The 19,626-nt window shown below is 35.9% G+C and overlaps 1 protein-coding gene across 3 annotated transcripts in view; it reads left to right on the forward strand.

The window, feature by feature from the left end:
• Positions 1-19,626, forward strand: part of STAP1 (signal transducing adaptor family member 1) — a 58,679-nt gene that overhangs the window by 23,296 nt on the left and 15,757 nt on the right. For 2 of the 3 annotated variants that reach the window (XM_032259293.1, XM_032259291.1), the window contains 5 exons: positions 762-833; positions 5,431-5,544; positions 7,253-7,309; positions 10,574-10,740; positions 13,018-13,146. In XM_032259293.1, the coding sequence (XP_032115184.1) occupies positions 762-833; positions 5,431-5,544; positions 7,253-7,309; positions 10,574-10,740; positions 13,018-13,146 (539 nt within the window). The remainder of the gene's footprint in view (positions 1-761; positions 834-5,430; positions 5,545-7,252; positions 7,310-10,573; positions 10,741-13,017; positions 13,147-19,626) is intronic. The other variant, XM_032259294.1, reaches the window with a different exon arrangement.

Below are 19,626 nucleotides of genomic sequence, written 5' to 3' on the forward strand. Positions count from 1 at the left end.
AGAAAGAAAGAAAGAAAGAGAAAGAAAGAAAGAAAGAGAGAGAGAAAGAGAAAGAAAGAAAGAGAAAGAAAGAAAAGAAAGAAAGAAAGAAAAGAAAGAGAGAGAGGGGAGGGAGTGAAGGAGAGAGGGAGGGTTGGTTAAATGTTAAGCCAGGCATGGTGACATGTGCCTGTAGTCCCAGCTACTTGGAGGGAAAGCTGAGGCAGAAGAATTTGAGCCCATTCTTTGTAGAGTCCAGCCTGGGCAACATCTTGAGACCACAGAACCTATCTCAAAAAAATGAAAAGAATTAAATGTAAAATTAAGTGATTAAAGTTAGAATTATCCATGATAAAGAAGACTTCTTTTTTTTTTTTTTTTTTTTTGAGACGGAGTTTCACTCTTGTTACCCAGGCTGGAGTGCAATGGCGCGATCTCGGCTCACCGCAACCTCCGCCTCCTGGGTTCAGGCAATTCTCCTGCCTCAGCCTCCTGAGTAGCTGGGATTACAGGCACGCACCACCATGCCCAGCTAATTTTTTGTAGTTTTAGTAGAGACGGGGTTTCACCATGTTGACCAGGACGGTCTCGATCTCTTGACCTCGGGATCCACCCGCCTCGGCCTCCCAAAGTGCTGGGATTACAGGCTTGAGCCACCGCGCCCGGCTAAAGAAGACTTCTTACATCACACAAGCAATTAAGAAAGTTACAAAGGATACTATCATTAGAAAAATAGTTGAATATACACTAATGAAATAATGCTTATGATTTCTTTCCCACAGGAGTATGAGCATTACTGGACAGAGTTGAGAGGAACTACACTTTTCTTTTATTCCGACAAAAAAAGTACAATAGTAAGTAAAGATGTTCAGTTAATTCCATTGTTTCCCAATATGCCCTTATCACATAGAATATTATTCATTTTGGATTTTCTGCCATCCAAGAATAAAGATGCTCTGGTAAAATCAGTTCAAACAAAAATTGTTTAAGTCTGTGGGGGCTGTCAATGATTACAGGAACAATGAACAATTTTCCTGGACAATTCAGAAGAAGATATTGACTCATGTCTTTTACTTTTCATTCTTTTCTTTCTGATTCTGATAACTAAACTTAGCTAAAAAGTGAAAAATTTTAACAAGACATCTGCACATATATTGCTTAATACCAAGTGATAGCTTCAACTTCTCACACTTTTGATCTGCTGTAGCATGCAGTTATAATTGGAAAGGGACAAAACGATCTCCAGAGCATACAAAGCCGCTATTTAACTTTTCTAGAAAGACAAAAACATATCCCACAAAGCAGGACTTCCAAAGGATTAAACATGAGAATAACAATAAAGGGATTCTAAGGTTTACTTATTCATATTTATTTCAAATTCTGATTGTATGTTTCAGTTCTTTCCAGGAATAAGATGTATTATTTTAGTGGCAAATGCTTACCTACCTTGAAACACTATATTTATAGGAGTTTTTATGAGCCAGTAACTTGACTAAATATAAACATTCTGGATCTGGATATAGTAACCCACACTTCTTAGAACTGCATTATTAGAAGCTAACATTTAATGAAAGAGACAGAAAAATAATCTGTGTAATGTATTCCACGTAAAATCATTTCAGTGCCATTAGTGACAAACCAGGCAGAAATCACTGACGATAAACAAATAAAAAACAAACTTAAAATAGTCATCTTTACCAGAGTCCTGTATAGACAAGATTTATACAAGCGTGTTTTCAAATACCATAATAAATTTTACAAAATTAATTTCTCTTTTATGCATTCCAATTTCCCACTGATTTCAGTAAATGTAAAAGAGCTTTCATTTTAACCTTTTCTAATGCACCGTAAATGAGAGAGCTAACAGTTATTGCTCACTTACTACATGGCAAGAGGCAGTAAAGCTTAGTAATTGAGAGCCTGGTCTCTTCAGACAACCTACCTGGGTGTTTGTCCTAGCCCTGCCACTGTTAGCTGTGGAATCTGGAGCTAGTTATCTGATCTGTGTCTCGGTGTTAACAGACAGGGAACTGGTAGGAAACAAAAGGGATCTCGAATTGGACAATTTGAAGAGAATTTAATAAAGCTTTAATAAATATGCAAAGCAGTGAACAGAGTGTAGGAAAATTACAAAAGATAGTACAGAACCCTGAGGCGAATAACAATGTCCATTACCACACCTAGGACTGAGAGGAAAGAGTGGGAGAGTAGTGAGAATTGTGTAGAGATGACTGCCTTGAGGAGAGTATGATATTTGACTGAGGGAGCAACTGCGTTGGGTAAAAAATACCTGGCCTCAGTCTTCTGATCTTCTGCCACCATTCTCCAGTGGTCCAACCCAACAGGAACTCAAAGGGTACGGAGCTCCTCGATGTTATCCATACGAGTCTCTCTTCTGATGCAGTGTTGGGTGGTGAAGGAATAAAAGTGAATCTAAAAGAGCAAACGAAAGATCTCCAACACAGCCTTCAAATCTCTAAAATAAGAATAAAAATAGTAGTCCATTTGATAAGGTTCTCAAAATAACTACATAAGGTAGTACATGTAAGGATCCAAGAGAGTAACTGGCACATAGTCAGCATTCAGGCATTTTACATGCATTGTCTAATTTACTTCTCACAACTCTACAGAATGGCTGCTATTTTAACCCCGGCTTTATAGATGAAATTAGTGAAGTTTAAAGATTAACAAATTGTACAAGGTCAGAGAGGTAATACGAAAGGTACAATCCAGGTCTTGCTCCTAAACTAGCCTTCTTCATCAAAATGCCATGAGAAGATTGTTATAATGAAATGACTCAGAATTGCCCATCTACCAATTTTGTTAAAAGAATATACAGACCTTTTGGGAACTTTTTTGAGTGGTAGTCTTAGAAGAAAGCACTAAGATAGACAAAGTGAGAGTGTAGATTTTTATCTTACAACAGGGAAGAATTTAAAGTTGCCTTTAAATATTTGAAAGGCTGTCAGGAAGTCATGTGAAAGGGTCACTGAATTTGTTTTGTGTTACTCCAGAAAGAAGAGATTAGGAGCAATGGATGAAAATTGTAGAAAAGTTGGGGCTTAATACAAGCAAAACCTTGCTATTAGGCAGAAGTGCTCAGGAGGCATGAGTTCCATGTTAGGGATGTTTGAACACAGGCTGGATGACTAATGAAAGGATACCGTGGCAGAGATGCCATCAGATGGCAGCAAGATTAGACAGATGACCTTTAAGCCTCTTCACAAGATACAAATAAAAACAAAAAGATATGACTCCCTTTCCTCTAATCAACGGATCAGGCTACTGCACTCTATCTAACTGTCACCTCTTCCTCTGTTGCTTCCTCCTTTGTTGCAGCAAAACTCACTAAGCTTGATCTAGACAATCCCTCAGAAAAAGACTTCTGTTTAATTTTAGATTCTTTCTTCACTTGTACCTCTCCTTTCATATTTTTTAACTTTATTTAAGATTGACATATAAAACTGTTTATTATGTACACATGGTGTTTTGAAGTGTATATACATTATGGAATGGTTAAATTGGAAATAACCAGGCCAACTCAAACTTACTATCTATCTCACCAATATGGAAATAGCTCTGGGAAAAAAATTATATACCTATTTTTATGTCCTACCTTACTCAGAAAAATAAGACTTACAAATATACAATAAAATAAGTTATATTGGGCACAATTGAAAGAAACATAAAAGGAGATAAAAAGAACTCAAGAATGAGGCTAATTTAGCAAATATATATATATCATAAAAACCCCGCTATACTTATTACAGGTGGTTCTTTCTACTACTAGAAGGCAAGTCCATTGCATATAGACAGTGGAAATTGAGCAACCAACTTCTCAGAAGAAATATTTTTATTATACTTGGATAGGATAGGAATTTCTTAATAGGAATGCCATAATCAGTGGTGTGTAGTAAATGTTGAATAGCTTTCTAGAAAGAATTATGAATATATGTGTACATAAACATTTTACAAATATTAGTGATATAAAGTGTATAGTACACAATTAGAAAAATACACAGTAGTCTTTATTGTAATGTTCATAATGACAATTGATTTTCACAGAATGCTTTCCTTTATTTTTGCCTAACTCTTGGATTGCTAACCAACTATTAAGATAATTCAATCATAATTTGACAGAGATTGAAATGGTATTTAAATCTGCTATTTCCATAATAAATTTATTATCATTAAATGTGATATTTGACATGAATATTATCTAATGTTTTCATTTACATTAATGAGTAAAAAGAAAATAAAATAATGTTTTATGTCAAAACATCATGTATTCGTTAAAATCAATGAATGTGAGCAATTTATTTGCCACCATGCCCTGCTAGTTTATGTATTTCTAGTAGATATGGGGTTTTACCATGTTGGCCAGGATGGTCTCGATCTCTTGACCTTATGATCTGCCCACCTCAGCCTCCCAAATGGCTAGGTTTATAGGTGTGAGCCACTGCACCCAGCCAAATGTATTTAAAGCGTTTCTAAAGAAAACAAAAACAAAGACTGTGCAACAGACTGTATGTGTGCCTGAAGTATGGTACTGTTTGACCTTTTGCGAAAAAAAATAATAATAATAAGTGCTGCCCCTGGACATCAATAAAATAATAAATCAAGATTGATTTGTAAGGTTTATCAGTTTTCATGGTGTAAAATACTCCCACCATGGCTGATTTCAAACTATCAATATGATCTCACTGAACATATATTTGGGTAGAAAAGCACAGTATTATATGGTATTTTTCCCCATACAGAAATGAAGATGTAAATTACCTTAAGAACATAGAGAACAGCAAATTGTAGAAATATAATTAGAATGTAACAAATTGTGTTTTAATTACTTTTTTTTTTTTTTTTTGAGATGGAGTTTTGCTCTTGTTGCCCAGGCTGGAGTGCAGTGGTGCGATATTGGCTTACCACAACCTCTACCTCCTGGATTCAAGCGATTCTCCTGCCTCAGCCTTCCAAGTAGCTGGGATTACAATCATGCACCAACATGCCCAGCTAATTTTGTATTTTTAGTAGAGATGAGGTTTCTCCATGTTGATCAGTCTGGTCTCGAACTCCTGATCTCAGGTGATCTGCCTGCATCAGCCTCCCAAAGTGCTGGGATTACAGGTGTGAGCCACTGTGCCTGGCCTAATTACTTTTGATTGGACTGTAATTTATTTATTGGTATGTTTAATAATTTAATTTTTAATAATGGCTGTGTTTAACCTGTTTACAAAATTCCTGAAAATTAACAGTTGGCTTTTGCAAATCTGTGTGAGCCAGGTTCAGCATACCACCACATAATATATTTCCACATGTCCTGCGGGATTAGGAAAACCAGGGTATCATGTAAAGTACTAATCAGTTGGAAGGAAGATATTACTTTGCTTTCTGCTAGAACTAATGTGTATTACCCATGAAATAATGTAATGTTATCTTCCTTTATATTTGCAGTATGTTGACAAATTAGACATAATAGACCTCACATGTCTTACTGACCAAAATTCAACTGAAAAGAATTGTGCAAAATTCACCCTTGTTTTGCCAAAAGAGGAAGTACAACTGAAGGTGAGTAAGAAGAAACAGTAGTCTGTAAAGGGTTGTGGTTAAAATAACATTCACCTCTTCACATCCAGTAGCTGAAGTAAAGAGAAATTACAAGAGAGGCTAAGTCTTATACTTTGTTAATATTTTTTGCTTGTGTTTGGCCAAGAGCTAGTTTTTTGAATTGGAATTTAAAAATACATGTTCACTTGTTTAGTATACAAGCACCATGAAACCAGATACTCCTGCCCTCTAACAAAGTCAGGGATCCCACCTGGTGTTTGCTAAGGTTGTTCTTGAATCAGCATTCAAAATAAACCAATGAAAGTCAACCAGTAACTACAGTAATAACATAAAGAGAACAACTTGCAATTAAATAAGATATGCTCAGAGACTTTTCCTGGGAGATTACTGATTGACGTTGAAAGCACTGGTCTTTAAACTTTCGTGTAATAGAAATCACCTGTACTAAAGAACGCAGATCCCCATCCTCCAACTCAAAACCTACATTTTAAGCAAGCTCCCCAGATGATTCACAGATATTATGGTGAAGAGCACAGGATTGGTGTCAGAAATTTAAGTTTGAATTTGAGTTGTTTTATTAGTTATTCATGCATTGTGATTGTAGGCAAATTACTTAGCTTTTTTGTCTCTTCGTTTCTTCACCCAGAAGTAAGTCTTGCTCAGATGAAACCCTCTCACCAAGGCCTACCCGGACCACTATATTACAATGGCAACTTTTTTCTCCTTTCTTACGCCCTATTTGTACTCCTACCCTCTCTAACCCTGCTGTACCTTTAATTTTTCTCAATTCTATTTGACACTATAAAATTTACTTTTATGTTTATTATTTATTGTTCCTGGCTAGACCCTAAACTCCGTGAGAACAAGGATTTTTGTTTTGTTCCCTGATATAAACTAGTATGTAGAACAGTGCTTACCACTTAAAGGTACTTAGTAAATATCTGTTAAATGAAGAAATCTGTAAAACAAACAAACAAAAATATAATAGGACCTTTTGTCAAGTTACCATGAAGATTAAATCAAGTAATACCTGTGAAGTGCTTAAATAGCAGCTACCACTGTAAGTGCTCAAAACATGTTGGCCGCAGTCTTGACCCCCCAGGCTCAAGCAATTTTCCCACCTAAGCTTCTCAAGTAGCTGACACCACCACACCAGGCTAATTTTTTATATTTTTTGTAGAGATGGGTTTCACCATGCTGCCCAGGCTGGTCTCAAACCCCTGAGCTCAAGTGATTCTCCCACCTTAGTCTCCCAAAGTGCTGGGACTACAGGCATGAGCCACCACCCCTGGCCTCATATTGTTATTATTAGTAATAACATAGTAATAGTATTTACAGATAAGAATTGGAAGTTTCTACTTCCAAATTTGGTTGTCTTAAATTTAAAGCCAGTCCATTTTAACTGTTAATGGAGAGAGTAACTGTGAATTAACATACTGCAAAAATAAGTTTGCTAACATTGAATTTTTTTAAGTTGAGTAAATTCTTACATGTTTATGTGTTTTAAGTAAGCAAACATTACAGCTATATATGTCTTCTGACAAAAGAAAATAATATTGAAATATTTCATAAAAGTACACATTAATAGTTCTAAGCCAAAAAAGAAAATGAATTATTTATTTTATGCTCAGTCATAATTATTTATTTTATGCTCAGTCACTCATGCGTTTCCTTCTTTGGCTTTATCTGCTTTTGTCTTCAACTTTAGACAGAGAACACAGAAAGTGGGGAAGAATGGAGAGGCTTCATTCTTACAGTAACAGAGGTAGGACACTCACTGCTTTTGGTTGATTCATTTTTTTCAACAAATATTGCTGAACACCCTATGAACCGTACAGAGTGAAAATGGCTGAAGATATACCAATTGAAAAAGATAGATCTAAACCTTTGTACTTACTTATGAAAGTTATATTTTTATCAGATGGTGGAGAGGGAGAAAGTAAATAAGTAAACAGATGATCATTTCATATTGTGATAATTGTTAGGAAGAAAATAAGGCAATTTGCTAGGGAGTAACAGGTGGTAAAAGAGATTTACTTTTTGGTCTTATCCATTTGACTCAATGGTCCTTTGTATATTCTGATATTTGTAGCTAATACATCATATTCAAAAATACTTTCCTCTTCCTTCCTTTTTCTTTCTTTCTTTCTTTCTTTCTTTCTTTCTTTCTTTCTTTCTTTCTTTCTTTCTTTTTTTCTTTCTTTCTTTCTTTCTTTTTTTCTTTTTCTTTCTGTCTTTCTTTCTTTTTTCTTTTCTTTCCTTTTTTTTTCTTTTTTTTTTGAGATGGGTTCTCACTCTGTCACCCAGGCTGGTGTGCAGTGGCATAATCTTGGCTAACTGCAACCTCCACTTCCTGAGTTCAAGCTATTCTCCTGCCTTTGCCTCCTGAGTAGCTGGGATTACAGGCACCCACCATCAGGCCTCGCTAAGTTTTAAAAAAATATATTTTTAGTAGAGACACGGTTTCACCATGTTGGTCAGGCTTGTCTCAAAGCCCTGATCTCAAGTCAGGCAAGATCCTCCTGCCTCTGCCTCCCAACGTGCTGGGATTACAAGTGTGGGCCACCATGCCCAGCCTATGTGAATTTTTAAGAGAAGACAAGTTGCCTCAAATTTTGTACACTGTAAATGTTGTTTTGTGTTGTGATTCCAGATCATGGTATATGAACATTTACAATATGTTGTTATTAGGATAACTTTAGTAGAGAAGTGAGAGATGGTCGGGCATTGTGGCGCATGCCTGTAATCCCAGCACTTTGGGAGGCTAAGGCAGGCAGATAACATGGTCAGGAGATCAAGACCATCCTGGCCAACATGATGAAACCATGTCTCTACTAAAAATACAAAAATTAGCTGGGCCTGGCGGTGCATACCTACAGTCCCAGCTACTCGGGAGACTGAGGCAGGAGAATTGCTTGAACCTGGGCAGAGGCTGCAGTGAGCCGAGTTTGAGCCACTATACTCCAGCCTGGGAGACAGAATGAGACTCCATCTCAAAAAAAAAAAAGAAGTGAGAGAAGCTCATATTGTATGTAGTTCAAAGAGCTGAAACATTGCTTTTGAATCAAATAAACCTCAGTTTGCATCCTTTCCATAACTTACTAGCTGTGTGACTCAGGACTAGTTATTTAATCTTTCTGAGCTTGATCTTTCTTTTTTTTCCATTTGTATTAGGCCATTCTTGAATTGTCATAAAGAAACACCTAAGACTGGGTAATCTGTAAAGAAAATAGGCTTAATTGGCTCATGGTTCTACAGGCTATACAGAAAGCATGGTGCCAGCATCTGCTTAGCTTCTTGGAAGGGCCTCAAGGAGCGTTTACTCATGGCAGAAGATGAAGGGGAAGCATATATGTCACATGGTGAGAGTAAGAAAGAGAGAGAGTGGGGAAGGAGGTACCACACACTTTTAAATGACTAGATCTTACAAGTATTCACCCAGTAATATGAGAAAAGCACCAAGCCATGAAGGATTCATCCCCATGACCCAAATACTGCCCATCAGGCCCCACCTCCAACACTGAGGCTAATTGCACATGAGCTTTGGTGGGAACACATATCCAAACTATATCACCATTTGTAAACTGGGGATAATAATACCTTTATTTTTTTATTTATTTATTTTTTTTTTGAGATGGAGTCTTGCTCTGTCACCCAGGTTGGAGTGCAGTGGCTTGATCTCGGCTCACTGCAACCTCTCCCTCCCAGTTCAAGCAGTCCTCCTACCTCAGCCTCCCAAGTAGCTGGGATTACAGGATCACGCCACACTGTCCAGCTAACTTTTGTGTTTTTAGTAGAGACAGGTTTTACCATGTTGGCCAGGCTGGTCTTGAATTCTTGACATCAAGAGATCCACCCTCACTGGCTTCCCAAAGTGCTGGGATTATAGGCATGAGCCAGTGTGCCCTCCCGCATAGCAATACCTTGTAGCATTTCTGTGAGGAGTTACAATAAAACATGTACAATGCTTGAGCTATAATAGTCAATTAATAAAGATATGTGTTTCATTAGGTATTTTCCCACATTATTTTATTTTTTCTGGTATATACAGAAATTGTTTTACTGGTTATTAGCTTAGTTATCTAAAATGTCTCTAAGCTTTTTTTTATTGCGTATCCCTATTAGTAAATATTTATGTAAATTTTATATGTACTCATACACATATTAAAACATACATAATAATAGAAATTAGTGAAATAGTAACAATAGAAAGTGAAGTTCTACTAATGTTTTCTTCATATACTCTAATGGACTTTCTTGTATACCTCCTGGAAAGCATGCACCCCTTGGTGATAATCACACAAGGCTACCTCCAAATACAGACTTGCTAGTGTCACATAAAACAAATATCCTACCATTCAAACTACACCTTCCAAGAGCACAGAGCTGGTCATAATGAGGTCATAATTGGAGGTATGAATATAAATCAGAAGGACAAATATGGGTGAGTCAATCCAAAATACATCTCTAGGAAAGGTAACAACCACCACAAAACCAACTAGTAAGTAGAAATTCCAACATGTGAATGAATGTTTGAAACACACCACGAACACACAATAGAGACCTCTGACTGCTCACCTTCAGTCAACGAATCAGCAGTTCCATCTGAATCCCATGTTGTCTTGTGGCTTGGGCAAATCATTTTGGATTACTTGTGAGAGAGTGAGGTGCCTTGAAGGTGTTCTGAAACTTCCCTGGCATTGATGAACAAGTGAGCTCAGAATGAAAAATGTGCAGTTTGTTGTTACTTGAATCAGCTTGTAGTGCAAGGTGGGATGTTCTTTGCTTTGGGACCAAATCAAAAGGAAGATTCCTTGGAAGAAGGGGAGGCACTTTGTGCAGGTTGTAGTTGGTCTAGAGGCAGTTCTGAGACACCCACCCTAGACTAAAATCCTCTATTTCTTATTCCCTATTCATCCACCTCTGTCAGGTAACTGTAGCCCTGTCGGACCAGAACAGGCTCATCTTTACTAAAGTTGTAAGTTATTAAGCTGTTTTCTTGCCTACCTACTCTTTTCATTGGTTTCAGCTGTCAGTTCCCCAAAATGTGTCACTCCTACCTGGGCAAGTAATTAAACTGCATGAGGTCCTAGAGAGAGAAAAGAAAAGGAGGATTGAGATAGAGCAGAGTACATCTCTGGAAAAGGAGAAGGAATCAACTGAAGATTATGTGGATGTACTGAACCCTATGCCAGCGTAAGTGCACAATGAACTGCAGTTTATTCATTGTTATTGAAACTAAATTCCAATTATCAAGGAGAGTTATCCACTTGATCCTGTTAAGACAGGGACAATAAGCAGTCTTGGGGATAAACTGTATTATCTCTGAGTACATGGCACATTTCCTCTTCTATGTCATGATTAACAAAATGCAAATTTGAACCAACACTCTTACCACACAGGAAATCCCCTTCCACCCACGTTTTTAGAATAAATAGATACTCTTTCCAGAGCTCACACCTAAATAAAAACTCCTATGAAGAAGGCAGGAAAATATATTTTTTCACTATGCAAACTCTATGATTGACTGATTTTCTATCAGAAAATTATACCAATAAATTTTAAAAACCTAAAATGTTCTATTCGACTGACCAGTCGTCAATCAGTGAGTAGTCATCGAGCTTGTACTTTGGCAACGGACCTGGGTAAAATGTGTAAGGTGCTGGAAAATAAAGAGGTGCAGAAAATGCTAAATTCACCAACATCTTACATATATATATAAATATTTTAAAGACGGGGTTTCATCATATTGGTCAGGCTGTCTTGAACTTCCGACCTCAGGTGATCCGCCCACCTTGGCCTCCAAAGTGCTTGGATTACAGGCGTGAGCCATCATGCCAGCCTTTTTTTAATGTTTTTACTTTATTTTTTTATTTTTTATTTTATATTGTTGAAAAGATTCTGAGCTCTTTCCTCCTGGAATCTTGGTGGTGTTGTCCTAAAAACTGTCCTTGTACTCTCTTTGACATAAGGTTCTGTTGCATACTCTTATCTGTACTATAATCCCTGAAACCTGCCAACCATCACGTTTACCTGAAACCACTGGCAACTGACGGACTGATAGGTTAAAAAAAAAAAGTCACACAGACTGCTAATTTTTCTTTTTTCTCAATTAAACAAGTAATATATGTTTATTATGTATAAAAGGTTAAAATAATTTCTTGTTCCACCGCCACTGAGAGATATTTGCTATCAACATTTTAGTGTATTGATATTCTACCATATTTTTTGAGGGGGAATTTTTTTTTTTTTAAGACGCTATCTCACTCTGTCACCCAGGCTGGAGTGCAGCTGTGCAATCTCAGCTCACTGCAATCTCTGCCTCCAGGGCCCAAACGATTACTGTGCCTCAGTCTCCTGAGTAGCCGGGACCACAGGCGCCTGCCACCGCACCTGGCTAATTTTTGTATTTTTGTAAAGACAGGGTTTTTGCCATGTTGCCCAGGCTGGTTGCAAACTCCTGAGCTCAAGTGTTCCACCTGCCTTGGTCTCCCAAAGTGCTGGAATTACAGGTGCGAGCCACCATGCCCAGCTTCCTGCCAGATTTTTTCTATGAGGTTTTTTTTTCCTATGAATATGACTATATATTTTCTTGATTACAATATACAGGTGATCTGTATAGGTTGAACAACGGTTAAACGACTTTTTGACTTTGAGATAATGCAAATGCAGTAGGCATTCAGTATAAACTCTATTTTTTGAATACCCATACAACCATTCTGTCTTTCACTTTCAGTATTCAATAAATTGGATGAGATATTCAACATTTGATCTTAAATAAGCTTTCTATTAGATGATTTTGCTCATCTATTGGCTAATGTAAGTGTTCTAAGCATTTTTAACGTAGGCTAGGCTATGTTATGATATTCAGTAGTTTATGTGTATTAAATGCATTTTCAGCTTATAATATTTGCAACTTCCAGTGGGTTTATGAGGATATAATCCCATCATAATTCAAGGAGCATCTGCATATTATAAAAATGAGAAGTGTTTAATTTTTTTTGCATATAAAAATAACAATGCCATAGAAAGACATATTATACCAAAAGAAGTGAGTTCAGACATACGTAAATATCAGTTGTATAAAACATAGACCATACAAGAGAAACATTTACATGTATTATATCCCTGAAAGGAAACCCCCCAACAGATATTTATCCAAGAACCTATTTATCAACTGAGACTGGAATATATTGTTAATTCTTGCAGATTTTCAAATGGTAATGGTGATTATATAGTGATCAGTAGATAGCCTTTGTATAAAAAGGCTTTGAAAGAATTAAGGAAGGAAGGCCTTAATGTTAGCATACTCGGAGTGGCATAGGCTTGTAATAATAGATCATTAATAAAGCCGGAAGTTTTAAGAAAAGTTAACAACTGCAGCTTTCAAAGTTATTTTGGTAGCATTTTTTTTCAAGTAATGATCTTCATCAGTTAAAAATAAATTCTGTTTTTTTAATCTCACCTCCGTAGATGTTTTTATGCAGTGTCCCGGAAAGAGGCAACTGAGATGCTCCAGAAGAACCCTTCCTTGGGAAATATGATCCTAAGGCCTGGCAGTGACAGTAGAAACTACTCCATCACTATCCGGCAGGAGATAGAGTATGTTTAATTTTTAAAAATATATGGAATTTTTAAAAGCATGGTATCACTTAATACACCTGCTATGTGTTTTGTTGGGTGCTAAAAATATGAACACAATAGGCAGGGAATGTCATAAAACCAATACTAAAGACTGAGCCAGTGCTAACATTTGCAGGAGGGAAGAAGAAGGAATAGCACGTTATTTTGGTCCTGGATATAGTTGTATTGTTCATTCATTCAATTAAATATTTATTGAGCAGCTGCTATATGTCAAGCAATACTTTGGCACTGAGAATACAGCACTGAAAAAAACAAACAACATCCCAGTTTTGGTTTAAGTTGCCTAGCAATAAAAATATAAAAAGCAAAACATCCTGGCTTCAATCTTCAGTGAGTTTACATTCTTATAAGGAGACATAAACACATAAGCAAAAATATATGTGGTAATAAGTTCTACAGAGTAAAATAAAGCAGGATGAGAGAGATGAGAACCCTCAGAGGTGATAAAGGGAGGACATTTTTATGGTTGCTGTTGTTTTAATATACAGTGGTCAAGGAAGACCTACTTTATTAACTGATTTAAGCAGAGAGCTGAAGGAAGTGAGAAAATAAATCCTACCAACATCTGGGGCAAAAGTGCTCCAGGCAGCAAGTGCATATGCTCTGAGACAGAAGAATGCTTGACTTGTTCAAGAAAAGAAAAGGGCTATTGTGACTGTAATGAAATGAGCAAAGAGAAAAGTGGTAGGAGAGGAGATTCCAGAGGTGGGGGTAGGGAAAGATCACTCAAAGCCCTACAAGGGTTTTACTTTGAATAACATGAGAGGCCACTGAACTGTTGTCATAATCTGACTTATCTATTTAAAAACAGGCCATTTAGGAGCCTCTTTGTCAAAGTTACTAATTTCTTTCTGGTAAATGGTTTAACTTTGATAAAGTCAGTAACACTTAAATGCAAACGTTTTCTGTGTAGTTACAGTAGTTAGATCTTTCAATAGACTCCAGCTTTCAAAGTCTATGAGAACTTGCACTCCACTGGGGACTCTGGCTTAGTTAATACTTCCACAGCTGATAATATAATTTAAATATAGAGATTTTGTCTTACATGAAAATATTCAGTAGTTGACTTTCTTTAATATATATGCATAAACAGAACGTTGATTTTTGAATTTGCTATTCCTAATGGTGATAATATTATTTTATCAACTTTTATACTATAACATATCTATCGATGAACCTATCTACTAATCCACCCCAGAAACATCTATAATTCTAAATATGAAGATATGTATGGTGAATAAAGGCAGTTAAAAAGAAACAACTTCCAGAAACAAATTTAAAAACATGGCATTATGGCTACATTGCTAGTGTGAACCACAGACCAATAAGCTTTATTCACTTGCTAGTAAAGAGATATTTGTCTTTACACACTAGTCATGTCACTGAACATATGGCAAGAATGTTAGATGGTAAATCAGATCATGGTTCTTTGTGTAAAGAAATATGTGCGTGTAAATCTGTGTGTATATTCCTACAATGAACGTCTGTCAAGTTAAACTTGTGGTTTCATTACATTTTGTTTATTATAAGCTAACATTTGAAGTTAATGGATTTTCAACTCTATTGAAATATGGTAGAAAATAATAGATATTTCAGTTACAACCTAATCTGATTTATAATTTAATTGACTATCTTGAAACAAATCCAAAACAAATCATTTTTCTTATCGTTATGACTGCCATTAAATATCAGTGAACTTAGGATAATTTGTAGGAGAAAAGTGGATTTTTTCTCTTTAGTATATCCCAATCAGGAAGTTTGTCCTTCTTCAGGATTTTGGAAATTGTTTATCCCATAAACTACAGCATATACTTAATCATTTACTTCCACTTTTAAAAATAAGAGGATGTGCTGAATTAAAAATTAAGATATAACAATTTTTAATAGAAACATAATCTAAATGCTTAAAAGTAAAATAAGATCACCAAAGAGAGTGATTTTCTTTTCCTTAATGTTATTCCTTTCTCGGTCAGATTAAGTGGTTGATTCACTTACATGTGACCCCTGTCTTACTCTTCTTATGAAATGGACAAGATTTCAAGACCTGTTAGCTCCTTAAAGACTGCATAGTTCCTGTGCATAGAAACCTGATCCTTTTTAAGGTAGTCTAGATTACATTTTCTATACAATTAACTACAAGAAATGACTGTTTTCTGCTACAGACGTGGTGTGTGACTAAACTGAATTTCTGTACTTAGGATATAAATGTAGTGTCACAGTTTTTACTCACAGTTTTATTGTATTTAAGTTATATGTTAAACTCATAAGAGAGTCTGGAAAAGGAGTTCATATCAAAGTTGCATAATTCTAAATTTAATAAGCTCACTTTCAGTTTTAATTTATATAGGAATTCATGCTTTTGTGAGCTGATAGTCATCAAAACTTACAACATTATATAAAACTAATCGCTCTCCCCCCACAAAAGTTCATATTTGGAAAGCAAGAAGTATAGTGGTTAAACTAAAGCATTCTAACGCTAGAGTCAGTGTGTACTTATTTAGGCTTTGAGAAATAGTTTATACCTGGAAGTGGATAAGAAAAATTCATTTGTATTGCACAAATTTTCTTTACATGCCAGATCCATCTATGATGTCAAGGTTTGTTAAATGTATTCTCTAATGCCTCAAAACAGGCATTTCAGAGTACCTGAATTTAATATCTTCTATTTAACAGGTCATTTAATTTTAAAGGATAACAATTGTATAGAGTATTAGAATTTTAGCTTGTTACACTGCACAACTTAATGTAAAGATTTTGGTAGAAACCTTGGCTATTAGGAAGCATCTGTGTTATCCACAACACCAAATCATTCTCTTACAGATTATGGGAGAAATGTTCAGTCATGCAAGTTAGATGAATGTGTTTGGTAAAACACTAGCTGAAAAGTACAAGTTGGTTTACAAAGCAGTACATAAAAATAAAATTATCTCCATGTGTTCACAAAGCAGCTGTGGGAGGAAAGAGTGTTGTTCTCAGGAATAAACAAAAGCTATTCAATGCCAAATTACCAGATGACTCTTGTCTCACTGTAAGCTATCATCTACCTTTACCCAGCCCAGTGGTGCATGAATTCATAAGACATAAAGCCGTTCTTACAACAAAACATCATGGCTTGGTTTGGCTTTCTTGAAAATGTTTTGACTAGGTACCAAGCTAGTAGTATGGAAACTTTGGAGAGCCATTAGCTAAGGAAGCGGTAGGAAATATTACCCAAAATTGATTTCTTTGCAAAAATTGAGGTCAGAAGCTAAGAACAAGTATTTATAACAACATTTAAGGGCACACCTTTCCTTAAAAAAAAAAAAAAAAAAGATCTGTGACTTCCATTTTGAGGTCAGCATCAGGAAAATTTAATATAGCAAATTCTATCAATCTTGTTTTTTTCATCTCTCTTTATTTCTTTGGAAAAGCCGAACAAGACAGAATATGAAAGGAAAGCAAAAGGTCTAAAAAGAGAATCAAAACCTAAGCAACTTCAATGGATTTTTTTTCCACCTTTTTCTGTTTCAGAATTTCATCATAATAGTCAAAAGTTCAAAGATACCTTTTGACCTTTGCCACTTTTCCTCCCACAGCTTTGCCATGAATGATGATAATGATGATGATATGATGGCTTTTAATAACAACAATTGTTGTTCCCCCTATAGGTTACCATTTGTGGGTCCTATGGTGTGTGCTGACAAACATTTCCTTCTGGCACAAAAAAAGCTTTGAGACAGACAGCATTTTCCATGTTTTACAAATGAAGAGGATGACACTCACAGAAACTACTACATTAAAACAATACCTTTAAGAAGTAGTAAAAATGGTTATAATTTACTGAGTACTTAAATGTGCCAGACACTGCACTAAGGGCTTTGCAAACATTAACTTACAGCAGCCCTGTGAGGCAAGGCATCACCATCTCCATTTTATAGATGAAGAAAATGGAGGTTCAGAGAATTCACATGACAGAATCAGAATTTGAACCAAGTTTTCTTTCAGTCTTCCAAGGAACAGCAATCCCTTATTTAATGGGAATACAGGCATTATAATAGAAATTGTAGAGTTTTCAAAAGTAACTGTCTAATTATGAAGATCTTTTTATAATGGGATAAAGATAAAGCCAAATACAACCACCCCAAAAAGGTACTCTGTAACCTTCTGTGTCCAAAAATGTTTCCTTCATCAACTTGTAACTGATACCTGAAGTTTCCACATTAAGGAATACTTTCTTTTAGGAAGGGAAAAGGCTGGTTAGGTTTTATTCCATGGTTTGAAAGTAGGTTATTGGAATTTATGAGCTGTTTTCCATTGTGATTTTTCAATAAAGAGGTGATTTGGATGTAACGGTGGATGAGAAGAGGCTCCTAAATAGAAGACTTCAGTTTCAGTCCTAACTGAAAATGGAAGGAGAATAGATTAAAAAAAAAAGAAGGTAGAAAGGCCCTGTGCCTAACTTAACCCAATAAACACTTCTGTTCTAGACAGCTTCTGTACATAGGAAGCTGTTTAATTAGTGTCATTTGAGCAAATGACAGTATAATAAATGCTGTTAACTTGTCAACACTAAAAAAAGTTTTGGTCCTAACATTCTTGCCATTACAAATCAAGGGAATTCAAGACAAACATACTCTGGTTCAAAACTAACTGAAAGGATATTGACTTCTATCTCAGTATAAATTTAGTTCTAGCAGATAACATTATTAGATGGGAGGGTTCTTTTTTTTTTTTTTTTTTGAGACAGGGTCTTATTCTGTTGCCCAGGCTAGAGTGCAGTGGCACAATCATAGCTCACAGCAGCCTCGACCTCCTGGGCTCAAGTGATTCTTCTACCTAACACCTGAGTAGCTGGGACCACCATGTCTGGCAATTTTTTTTTAATTTTTTTGTAGAGATGGGGTATCACTATTTTGCCCAGTCTGTTCTCTAACTCCCTGGCTCAAGTAATCCTTCCGCCTTGGATTCTCAAAAGTTCTGAGATTACAGGTGTGACCCCACCCATCCAGCTACTAAAGCTTTAAAAACTCAACTTCATAAATATGTATTGTGTGCCTAATGCTAGAATACAAAGATGAATAGGATATGCTTCTTGTTCATAAGCAGTTTATAATCAATAAAATAACCATGTATTCAAGTGGTAATAATTTTGAGTGCTATGTGACTATAGAAGAGGAGGACATTATAATTCATGTACAGCTAGTGCTCGACTTACGACCACGATTGGTTCCAACAGGCCTGTTGTAACATGATTTGGTCGTAAGTCAAGTAGGCTATATGTACAGTACTGTGAAATGATATTATAAAAATCTTTAAGTCATATTTTATAATTTTCTTTCATTATTGTTATATATCATAATTTTCTTTGTTCATTTTATGCCATTTTATCATCTCTACACCATTTTGTTTCTTAATTTTACATTCGTCAGGTTTAAGTAAAACACTACATTACCTGTACAACTGGTTTAATATTTGCAAAACATACAAAATTACAAAATACAGGTGCATACCAAAATACAAAATACAGGTGTAAAAAATATCATAGGAAACATTTTCCCAATTGCAAAACATATCAAAATATATAAACATGTATGAAACATTTTATTGGCTGCTGGTGCTTGGCTGTGGATCGTTGATGTCATCATCTGAGGCAGCAGTTGGGGTTACTGGAGTTGGTTTTTTCATAAACATGGTGAGCTTTGTCTGAATTGTATGTTTCTTTTTTTCTTCATAAATTTCACGATACGGGCGAAACACATCGGGCACCATCTGTTCAATCCTTGCAAATCGTTCGATGTTTGGGTCCATTGCTTCAAAATGTATAAGAAGTTTATTGGGAGGGGTTTGATGAAAAATATCCAAGACACAAAACACAAATTGCTGTACCGAGTCTGGGATAACAGTTGAAATGGTGGACGCGGAGATGGTAGTGCTGCCGGAAGCTGGTCCGCACTGTCGTACGCCCAGCTGGGCAACGTTTGCGCTGCCAGAGGCGAAGCAGTCGTGGCTAGCGATTGTGGTTGTAAAGTCGAATACTCGTAAGTTGCATAGGTCATAAGTCGATCAATACCTGTATTGTACTCATGTTCTCATCTATATGTTCATATAGTGCCTAAGACCCAGTATTTTCCATCTCTCTAAGTCAGCTTCAAAGTTAGCAGATATTCACAGTGGTATATGAGCTATAAATAACAACTATTGAGTGCCTTCTGGTTGAATTAGTGATAATATAGAGTAGAAACCAATGTACTTTTAATAATTCTTTCTACTTCTCTCTTAATATGGAGAATATATATTTGATTTTTATATACCTATATAGAATTTTATGTTGTTTACTTTCTAGGTTACTGACATTAAATTATTTCTACCTGAAAGGTTTTTAATTCTTGATTCCTGTTTTTCTCTGTTTATTTTTTCTCATTCACCCACTCAATGACCCAGAATTTCTATATTCCTGAG

The sequence above is a fragment of the Sapajus apella genome, unplaced genomic scaffold, assembly GCF_009761245.1.
Source record: "Sapajus apella isolate SASKATOON/1434 unplaced genomic scaffold, GSC_monkey_1.0 scaffold108, whole genome shotgun sequence".
Classification (NCBI taxonomy): domain Eukaryota; kingdom Metazoa; phylum Chordata; class Mammalia; order Primates; family Cebidae; genus Sapajus; species Sapajus apella.